The following is a 12,042-nucleotide window of genomic DNA, read 5'->3' as shown; positions in this document are numbered from 1 at the left end:
AACTTAACGTTGTAAAAATGTATTGAAAAGTCGTTATATAATAAAAAAAAAACATCTGATATTTACAAGAGTTTGAACTGACACGCTTGTCTGATCTCCGGGGTACAATTAAATCATACTTGACTTGCAATATCGGCGGATCTCTGATATACCGTAGCCCATCGGAAAGCAAAATGATCATTATATAAACGAATGACGACAGATTTACGTATGACTAGTAATTATCGTGGCCATGTTTCTGAAGAATTAAAAAGCCTCAGAGTCAATAGCCTCGCTCAAAATTAGCAATATCGTGATCCTAAACCCTAAACTACATAATTGCAATACCTATCGGAAAGGGCATTTATTGATGTTTACATCTAAATTTAACCTACACATCACGGGCGATTTTAACAGGAACATTACAGGTAAAGGGCAGCACGGTTTTTACTATAATATACCGAGCGTAATAATATATTAACTAGCAAATCAACAAGAGTAATTCAGCCATTAAGGATTTGGAGACGACAGTCAAATAATTCAATATTAAAGGAATCCCTATTCCAGCGACGAATGAATATACGTAAATAACAAAATAGTTCTCATCGATCATTACCGAAGCGCTATGTTGATCACATTTTTGTTGTTCATAGCATAGTATTAACCGCCGAGCCTTATTTAATATTTACTGTTGGGCAGTAAAATGTTTGTTTTGAAATATTTACAAAACGTCAAAGAAGCAAAGCAAATACGATTTTTATTTGTCTAAACGTGTACAAACTTTCAAAATGTTTTGAGGAACAAGGATCATACATCAATAAAAGACCTACTTCTAAATGGAACTCATCATTTTGTTTCTTTTACACATGATGTAAAATGTAATGTCTGATGTCTGCTCATCGATGGAAACTTGTCTCATAAAATTGAAAATAACACCATTGCGAGTAAAAACTATTTCAGCATCAATTTATGGTAAAATAATAGAGTAGCATATTGGTTACATGTAAACGGGCAGAAAATACTCCGATATTTGGAGGGAATATAAAAAGTGCCTCGCGAACAAAGATTATAAGAGATGCGTTTTTAAACACAGTCCGTTCAGGATCAATAGCAATAAAGGCAATATATATCCAGTCTTATTGGCATCACTGATTCAACTTTTGCATGATGAGATTGGCTTCTAATTACGGATGAAGCGCAAAAGTTATTGTCGGGAAATTACAGTGATCGGTTCCAGATTGCGGCAAGAAGAAATCTGTGTCACTATGATTGCTTTAATGGACTGATCTTCCAGATAATGTCTATTGCGAAAAGTTCATTTTCTAAACTTATAGCGAATTCAAATGAACACATAGCCATCAAATTACGGCCAAGAATGCATTGTCTCCATATCTTCTAACGCGGGAGGAGGAGCAGGCAGACACTGTCATTTTCGATATCTAAGGCGTCGAACTTGAAAAAGTTCATTATAAAAGTGTTCAATTATTATATGGCAACATCTCAAACGTCACAACATTTTAAATAGATATAGAACATGTTTGGCAAGTTAGGATCATTGGGCAGGCTTAGAATACCCGAAAAGCCAGTTGCAAAAATATGTTACCATTTATAAAATAAATATCACGACTTTTTTCACAGTTTTAACCTTGCATTATAAGACGACAGAAAAACGATATCCAAAATTCGTGCGAGAGGTATTATACATAATTATAATGGTTTATGTATTTAAAGGTAGCAAATAAAACTCCGTGTATTGAAGTAATTGTACATCCACGCGGGCTTTTCGTAAAGTTTGTGGACAGGGGAAAATTCATTCGCCATTTGATATGGAAGCTATATGACATATCCAAAATGTCATCCAATAAAGGATATTTATTTATCTATTAGCAAATTGAACATTAATGTACTTAGACATGTTCTTTATTGTTATTGTGTGCAAGTCAAAGCTTTCGTTAAATGAATGTGTGTCATGTTTTTCCAATAATCAGTATGCAGATCCAGGAGATAAAAGAAAGGTTTAGTACTGAAGCTGGAATTTCAGGGTTTCATGCTAGATTGTCATTTTAGAAGTGAGAATTTTCAAGTAGTTTTGGGGTTTTATTTAAGAAGTGGAAATATTTATGTAGTTCTTGGGTTTTATTTTAGAAATGAGAATTTTCAAGTAGTTTTGAGGTTTCATTTTAGAAGTGGGAATTATCAGGTAGTTCTTGGGTTTCATTTTATAGGGGGGAGTTTTCAGGTTACTCGTGGGTTCCATTTAGGTGTAGTTATTGTCAAGCTGTTCGTGGGATTCAATTTAGAAGTGGCATTTTTCAGGTAGATTTTGGGTTTATATTAGCAATGGGATTGCAGGAGTTTTTAGGTTATTCTTGTTTTCTTTAGAAGTGAGAAGTAAATCTTGAAGAATTGGGCATTTTCAGTTAGGTTCAGTTTATGACATACATTCTTTCTTAGGATACTCAGTTATGAATCATAAAACAACCAAGATCCTTACATGTTTGCATTTCAATAACGAATTGTATTTTTTTTTGAAAAACCGACATATTTTGTATACCTTTATGTATAATTAGGGTTCGTCGCCCCGGCAGTTTGACCACAGGCTGCACATTTTCTATTTACTTGAACATCCGAAAGAAATTGTCATCAAATCGCGTAATTGGTGCATTTTAATGTTTGTTCCCCCCCAACAAACGGTGCATTTTAATGTTTGTCCCCCCCCAACAAACGGTGTGGATGATACGTAAATAAACAGACCGAGGAGTTTGTACGAGGAGTGCTTTGTCCATCAGCACAGGGTTATTCACGGTGCGCATACAATTTCGTGTTGCAGACAAAGTCATAAAATATGCATTGATTCCGTTCACGTTTTCCTTTAAATCACAATACACACAAGGGAAATGTAAATGTAATTCATATGATACGCTTCTGGTAAGTAACTTTCATTGTCTTGCACTCGACTTGATGCCTTAGATGGACATTTATAGACATGGACATTTTCCTGATTGAATGTATAAAGTAGATTGTACTACTGAAAGAAACGGATACGTACATTATAAATCTTATAAATATGAAATATTATCAGAACTAGATTGTCCCATTATTTAAACTTAAATACAAAATAGTCTGCTCTCAACCGTTATTAGTCGCGAATGCGGAAAAAAGGTCAAACTATTTATGACAAACGAGAAATTGACTTCTAAAGGAAACGTTTTAGTTACTTTTGTGTTTTTTATTGCCTATTCAGCTGAGGTTAGCGTCCGCGTATGGTGTTCTTGTGGACTATGTGTTACCCTAAAAACCGTTTTCTGTCCGACAATCACGCTTCATATAAGGGTTTGATTGCAGATTTTGGGTATCATTTAGTTTTGAAGTATATGAATTTACTTGTCTTTTTCTATTTGATTTTGTTTAACCCTCTGAATTGCACAATGCAATATTATACATACCTAGTTGTAAAACTTGATATGTTAAAGGCCAGCAACGTCGGGTAGCATTTATATTAAATATTTTTCGATGCATATGGGGTATGTCGGTGATATTTTTTCTGTGATATGTAGGTGGTATTATCTGCGGTGTGTCTGTGGCATTATGTGTGTGGTATCTGTGTGATTGTGTACGTTCTGTTTCTCTCGTTTACTGTCTGTTGGGCTATGACTTTGTACAGGGTAATCGTAAATATTAAGCTACTGGGCTTGTCCATGAAGTCTTTATAGTAGCATTATTGATCCTGCGTGTAGGCAGCAAGGCACACGAGCAAATGCCATAAGATGCGCTCGTGCTTCTTCTGAAGTGAAAGCGTGCCCTCATGCGTTCAAAAAGAATGCACTTCCGAAACTATATGTGATCAATCCTTATATTTACACTTTCATAATTATTCATGACGATTAAAACTGAGTGAAATATTCTGCATTAATATTTATTGCAAAGTAAATCGTACAGGTGATTGACACGTTCAATATATAGGAATAGACCTGGTAGACAACTGATGACGTCACGCTTATCCAACTAGAGCCCACTGATATCATAAATGACGACTTGCAATATAAACGTCAAGTTTTCTCTATAATTAAGACCAGTGGAATTTTAATATTGTTTTTTGAACCAGTTCCTCCTCCTCGTTCAAACCCATGCTTGACCACGAACGGTATGACAAGACAACATACTATACATTTGTAAATAAAATGCTTTTAATGGACGGTGTTTGTGTCACTCATCAACCGGAAGAACATCATATTGTTCCGATGAGTTTTTGAAAACCATGTCATTCAAATACGTGGGCCATACTTCCACTTATTCTAAAGCTAACTGATGTGTTATATGTCGATAAGTTGCAGGCGGTAGGCGCTTTAGATGACACTTACCTAACGAAATTAAAGAGAAACTATAATCCTTCCTGAATGTCCATGCATGAGTGTATGTGCTATTTTTTCAATACGGATTAATGTAAACTATCTATTTTAGTGTGCAGAAGATTCTTAAAGTCACTAGTTTCGTTTGGATTCATCCTTATTTTCTTGGTACACGTTTGGGAAGATGTAAATGTCACTTAGACGCTTTTGCAGAGAAACGTTCTTGTCTTCTTGCATAGAATGATGGCTGGGTAAATTACTGATAAGTATAGGGCGTCCTTTAATGTGACAATCTGGACAATACAGGCAAACATCACTATGGATGCATAGGTTCAAGAAATTTCAGGTACTTCATTCCTTTCAGCAGGCTCAGTGCTGTGGCAAAAAGTCTCCTATAGCTTTGATTGTGTTTGTTATTTTGGTTCTAAGCCTGATTTAAAAATATTGACTGCTGTGTCAAAACTAAACTACCGAATACGGTCTGCTTTTTTCTTCAGTTTTCCTGTGGCTTGGTCAGAGATTTATCCATTAAGTTGAATGCCTTAAAGAGCTACCTGGATCCTGATGCAAGCTGCTGCAATTGGGTGAATTTTCGAAGAAGTGCTAGAGTTTTCTGGACAGTGTTTCTACTTTTCCAATGTACTGTTATGACATATACAAATCTGTCCAAGCTAAAACTATGCTATAGCAGACACAGTGGACATCAATCAGAGATAGCCTGTCTAATCTAAGCTGAGCAGTTACACCATTTCCTTTTCCAACTATTAACCAGCTCCATCTGAAGCAAAACCAGTGAATGTTTTAAGTCTATTCCATTGTCATTCAATTTGACTATAAGTAAAGTCTTAATTGCTATAGATTTAGCACGCTATGACTCTTCAAGAATCAAAGAAAATTTGTTTCTACCTATTTGGATGAGGAAAATTTAACTGTACAAAGGTAATTCAGTTTTGTCACTGAAATGTAGGTCACTTCATCAGTTAGCAATCCAAATGCTTCCGCACCTTACGCTTGGTTCTAATGCAAAGAATTCTCTGGTGTTCTGTGCATACCTCATCATGTGTTTTACACACTAAACAGAACATGCCTCTCCTTCAACATATGACTCTCCTAATCAAAACTAATGGTTGATTTCGGCAGTAGCCTCGAGGTTTCATAATTACTCAGTGGATAAATACTTTTGTGCACACTAAATTGATCATATGATAGATCATTTGTTATTGTCGATTCAATTCCTTTTCCAACAAAATATAGAACGTTGTATTGAAACATCCATATCACTGGACTGTCGTTTTCTAACCACGTTTCACGCTGTTGACGTGTGTTAAGTGACATCATTTTCTGCTACCGCGTCAAGCCTCTTTTGTCCAATCATATCCAATAATATATATATTAAAAGTGATAAGTATGACATTGATCTGGTGCAAAGGGACTTTAATTATTCAATATGTAAGTACTTCTTTGCCTCTCCAGACAAGAACACGTGGTGAAACGAAGAAAATCTGACGCCATTTTGGTGAATATCTGATGAATACAATTCGATTGTTGTTGAAATAAATGTATGAAATAAATTCAACATGTGATAAACATGACTACTGAGTTCCGCACATATCGCGTTTGTCCACCAAATTATTGGAAATTATACACAAATTGTTTTGTCACTCGTCAGAATAACGCGCGTCACTTCATTTAATGCTTGTAAAAGGAGTTCAATGATATAAATGATGAAAAAGTTGAACAGTTTTGGGAACTATTTTGGGGGCGATTTATTCATGGATACCGGGTGTGCCGAGTCAACAGGGAAAAACACAGTTGACCCCCTTATGTTTAAAGATACTGAATAATTTCAATAAGTTATTTCTAGTGTTTAAATAAACAAGGTAACAGGATAAATAGAACACTAGTTTAGTGCCGTGGATGGCTGCGGAATTTATCGGGCTCGCCTTTAATTCCTCCGCATTGCCAGATAAACTTCCTCCATCCATGGCACTAACCTAGTATTCTCTAATTATTTCTCTGCTTTGCCAACTAAACTTATACGTAAACAAACTCCGGTTTCTTCATATTGATGTTGACATATGATGATGTCAATATGTACCACATTGTGACGGTTGTTCCAGCATTGCCGAATCGCCTTCTTACCAACATTAAATACATTCAAACTGTTTGTCTTGTGTAGTCAATGAATTGGGAATATGTCTATCTGTTCAATATCGTTCATATGGAAATTAAAATATTTTTGAACATGACGACAAACATATCTGGAACAAGGACAAGTTACCTTAGTTTCACGTACCGCCTAAAGCAACGTGTGTTTTACAGGTACGACATAACACATCAAGTCTCTCTAGCATTTTATTATTATCTATTACATCCATTGTTTTATAAATGAACAAATTTTCTGCTGCAAATATAAATAAAAGAGTAACAAAAACATCAACAATGTTTTAAATTAAAACAAATTACTATTTCCAAACATGTCGTACTTTGTTTTAGAATATAAGTGTAGCTATCACACTTTACAAATCATAAACATATCTAACATTTTAAAGCGACATTTCCACAGAAAAGAAGGAGTCTGTTATACATTAAGTAATGTTATCTAGCAAACATAAATATCAATTAATGTATCTTTAAGTGAATTAAATGCATATATAAATTAAGCCCTGCCTTTGACATTGGACGATATGATCGATTCTGGGAGGGTCGCTTTAAATCATAGGACTGAGTAGGGAGATTCTACATACATTGTACATTGACATGTATCATCAACATTCTCTCTATATATATATCACAGATCGATCTACTTTCTAATTGCATTGACATATCAACATGTTATGTGATGAGCGCAAATATTCGAACACATCTATACTTCGATGGAAAGTGTATGCATACATGTAAATCAGTTGTCAACATGCATCAATGTTACATATTAGGACTAATGCACCAGTCAATTGTAACCACGCCCCAACCTCCAGGTCCGGGGAATAGCAGGGACTTTTGGTTCAGCAATGACCGGGTAAAATCCCCGCTCTGCGGGGACGAACTGCTGGTTAAATCCCCACCAAATGCTCTCGCATCCTAGATATTTCCCATTCCCCGCTATGTTTGGCGCGATGACAAAACCACCTCATTTACCCGGCAATGCGGGCCCTCCTGGAAGGTAAAAACACGACACATTTCCCCGGCTATCCAATTGACCTGGGGCCGGGGCGTGGTTGCAATTGACTAGTAACAGACTCGAGCAATCCTAAATGCAGTCAGTGGCTGTGCTAGCTATGGAACAAGCGTAAAGCATTTGATAACTTCAAAGAATATCTGCATTGGAGGGAGTTTTATGGCGACGGTAGAAGCAACACTTTGGACATAACGGTGTCCTCTTATTATAAGTAACGGTATCTGTAATACTTAATGGAGCGTTAATATTTCATAGCAATTCCATATATTCGTGTCTGATTGACTTTTAGGTGCAAAACGCTTTGGTGTCTCTATATATTCTTTAAACGAAATTGCTAAGTAACAAGAGTTGGCAGGCTAATTGCTAAGTCCAAGAAAAGGACTATTATCATCATCACTGTTGAACTCCATCATCTTGTATACTATTTGGATTTAAATCTAAGATACTTCAAGTATGTATATTATTTTTCATATGTGTTTGTTGCTGGTTTATTTCATTTTAAGCAACCTTTTCAAGTGATCTGCATTCTTTAATAGTCCAAATAGTATGAGTTTATTGGTGAGCTGTTGCGAGTTCAGAACAAGCAATTAGGTGTACACATACTGGAAGTCAATACATTTTAATTATGTATCAGATTATAAAACGAAACATATAACCGCAGTGATAATACACCCATAATGCTGTCTTAATGGACTGTTTACCTTAAAGCACGAACTATTGTGACATTCCTAAGAACGCAGCTGTTGACTGGAATATATAACAATATGGAATGTAACATCTCATGAATCCATCAAACGACATGGTTTACCATTTTTAGAATTCACAAAAATGAATAATTGTCTACATTCACGTACAAAACATTGCATAGTACAAATATTAAACACGAATGTTAATGATACATAATACAGTATGCGGAGTGATATTTGTTTTTGTGATAATTATGGTTTACGTCCTCTTCGACTATCATGTTGTTGTTTTCTAAACACAAAAGGTACGAACCATCACTTAAAGTTGATAGGTAATATTGAAATGATATGTTGACACAATGAGTAAAGTTTTGCAGGACTGTGTTCGGCAACAGCCTTGTTCTAAACCACATATATCCACAGCCTAGAACCCGACCTAGCTGAACCTATATAACTGATGGTCTTATAGTGAAGTAACGTTTATACATTTCAAAAGGACATTTGACAGTTTATTTTGGCCTTACTGGAACTCACAGTTGTGAAATGCTTGATGCGAAAAACAGATGCAACTTGTCGGTGTTATGGCGGCAATTTCCTAGACCTCCATTAGAGCGAGAAATCTAAAGTGCGAAGAAGGACCGGTGTGTGGGATGTTGTAGACGGTGATGTGAAAAGTAATATGGTATCCCACTCGAGTCCGACTTGAATTCGACCGGCTACATCATACCCGGGAGCAGGTGGTCTGCATCCACAGTGACTCCATTATCTAAAACGGTATACCGTTAACAGCACTTCAATAAAACATATAGCGAACTGGGTTGTAGAATATGCTACAACCATGTCTAGGCAATTCGGTGCATTCATGTTTATAATTTATTATCTTATTAAAATTGTATTGTTTGGTTATGAGAGATGTTGAATACATATTCATTGCATTGAGCTAGTACAGAAAAAATAAGTAGAACTGCTAATGCGGTCAATAGATGTGTTTCTCAAGAAAACCTTATCATATTATACAACATCAGTATTACAAAGGATCGAGAATGCAATTATAGAGAAAAAAGAGTGCTCTATTTTACTGAAAAAGATCATAATTTGTGACTTTTATTGAACTCGATTTGATAACATAAAGAAATATGGCAGAATTGTGGAATTTATAATCTCTTTTACTCCGTAACATCAAGGCATTTGCATTTTACCAGTACATGTTTGGTTTGCTGCACAAAATCAATGCGATTTTTATAGGAAAGATATTTCTGTTTTAAGAAATTGTTATTTAAAGAAACAATCTACCGTGTATCAATCAATTGATATCCCTCGCCGTAGCAATTTCATTGTCGAGGAAACATCTATTTCAAGATTTCAATTTAAGCAAAAGAATACAAACAAACTCCTTTAAGAGTAATTATTTAAAAAAGGTACAGAATCTGTGGTTGTTTCACTAATTATTGCCAAATAGTTATATATTATTGACGTCCTTAATTATACATATAACACACAAACTTCGTTTATTTCTGTAGATAAGTGCAATAACTTTTGTATTACCTTATTTCATTAATTCCTGTTCAGTAGTAGCAAAGTAATGATTGCGGACGGATGTCAAGACGGACGGAGAGCGCCAAATCTATACGGCCTCCGAAATAATTAAGAATGATACAGCATAACAAAAAGCACGCGAAATAATTTTGCGGATCTTTGACAGAACTAGTGTTTTACCAAGCTCTTCACCTACCCTTCTAAGTACTCGTGCTCTGGACGTGCATGGCGTCATTCTGGGGAGTCACACCTGTCGTCACTCTCCCGCTCGTTACTGGAATCGCTGAACGGGAGAAGTTTGGCTTGTTCAAAGTCTACCCGCGTTTGACCAGGAGATCGTTTCTTTACAGCCGGCGTTAAGGGCTGTTTGACGGAGTCCCTACGCTCACCGCTTGTGAACGGCGTCATTTCATCGTCGTCACCGTCGTTGTCGGGTAGAGAAAAGCTAACCCGTTGCGGTGACGGCGGAGGGATATCACTTTCGCTGGTAGAGTTGGAAACTGAAGAAAGCTTCGCATGCTTGTCGGTCTCACCTTCCTTATCAACAATGCGCTTTAGTTGCAAAGATACGTCACTGCTCTTTTTAGAGTCTTTATTTTTAAGTGACTTTTCTAGCGGTACCTGTAGTAATTGCATATGTTGGCCGTCCGAAGTCGGAGAATCGTCAAACACAGATGACTTTGAGCTCGATCTCCTCTTGGCCTCTTTGGAATCAAAAAGCTTGAACAGTTTACTCCCAACACTTTCATGACGTTTACGCTTGGTTTCGTTATCGTCCTGTGATGTATCTGTGAACGACTCCATGATCATACCGAGGTTTGCGCCGACACTTCCGCTTCTCTTTCGCTCCGTAATTACAGGAGGTGCGAGCAAACCAAACAAGTTTGGTCCCGAGGGCGCCTTCCGCAACATACTTCTGAACTTGCTGTCGGTATTATCCTTCAGGTTTTCTCGCGACCGAGATTTGCGTTCCTCTGTTATCCTATGTAACTTAGCACTGAAATCCAACTTGAACTTTTTCTTATGTTTGCCACTTTTCGAGCTCCCTGAGCTGTCGTCAGAGTCCTTATCCTCGTCCTCACTGGCGCTAGTGACAACGGGCGTCGACTCCAAAACGATCTCGTTTAAGAGGCGCTGGTCCTCGTCAAGGTCGGCGCGGCTGCTCACGATACTCGGGTTCTTGCCGATCTTGGTGAGGCGCTCGGCCGCCACGCTCTCCATGGTCCGTCTCATAACCGGATACCGCTCCAGCACGTCCCGGAAGTGCTCCACGGACAGCGAATATAGGTTAACGTACGTTTCCGCGCGCACGCTCGCTACCCGTTTTGCATTCGTTAGAAGACAGATTTCTGAAAGAAGCGGACATTATTATTTAGAAAGAAATAGGCCTCCCTTTTCAGTTTTTGCTTGATATCTGCATTAACTAATGACTAGAATTCTGCGAATTATTATTTAAGCAAAGCACTCATGTAATAATAGCGATGTATTACACTATTGAATATGACCAAGTTAGTTCAAATATAATGTAATAAAATTAAGACAAACAAAGTTGAAAAAAAATCAAGACCACTGGGAAGTAAAACCTGTGGGATGTATGCCTATAAATTGCTATAAAATAAGATGAAGGAAGCATTAAAATTAAGTTAGGACGCATACAAGATGAATTTGGGCGAACTCTTAAAATCAAACGGCTGTTACTTAGAGATTAATATATGGCCGCGCGGGGCCAATGAGTGATAATAGCCCCGGCATGCTGATAATGGCCCGAGGGCCATGTGTATGCATGTGTATTAAGCATAAATAAAGAATGAAATGAACGTGTTCATTAAGTGTCGTTGAGATATATTAGGGTCTATAAACACTGAAATCACATTTGATAAGGATTTGCTGAAGTTCGAGAGCGGACTAAGTGAATCCGGTTTAGTTTTGTCATTGGTTAGGCCATTAGTAAATAATGCAATGTGGGTGTTATATATAAGATATCGAGATATAGTAAGTCCATGACCACTGTCACCTATTTGGTAAAGATTGGATAAGAAATGCTTGGGTAAGAGATCAAAATTTGAGAACCCAAGGGCCATAACTTTTGAGTGTTTACAAAAATATGGCTGTTAATTGATCTAAAATGCTCACACACATACTGTAACTGTAAACTAGTTTGGCAAAGATGGGAATAAAATGTTCAATTATGGCGATCCAAGGGTAACATTTAGCGAATATTGCCATCTGACTGTTGATCTAACTTCAATTACGTTGTATGTCTATTAACATTGAAACCATGTTTGGTAAAGATTTGAAATACTCAAGTTAGCGA

General features: G+C 36.9%; 1 protein-coding gene across 2 annotated transcripts in view; it reads right to left on the bottom strand.

Annotated features, from left to right (window-relative positions):
• Positions 1 to 6,739: 6,739 nt before the first annotated feature.
• LOC128229201 (potassium voltage-gated channel subfamily H member 2-like) overlaps positions 6,740 to 12,042 on the bottom strand; it is a 141,406-nt gene continuing 136,103 nt past the window's right edge. For both annotated transcript variants that reach the window (XM_052940941.1, XM_052940942.1), the window contains exons 13-14: positions 9,925 to 11,077; positions 6,740 to 8,958 (exon numbers count right to left, since the gene is read on the bottom strand). In XM_052940941.1, coding sequence (XP_052796901.1) covers positions 9,960 to 11,077 — 1,118 coding nt within the window. In that variant the 3' untranslated portion in view covers positions 6,740 to 8,958; positions 9,925 to 9,959. The remainder of the gene's footprint in view (positions 8,959 to 9,924; positions 11,078 to 12,042) is intronic.

Source organism: Mya arenaria, chromosome 3 (assembly GCF_026914265.1).
Source record: "Mya arenaria isolate MELC-2E11 chromosome 3, ASM2691426v1".
Lineage (NCBI taxonomy): Eukaryota > Metazoa > Mollusca > Bivalvia > Myida > Myidae > Mya > Mya arenaria.
This window is presented reverse-complemented; position numbering and strand designations above follow the sequence as displayed.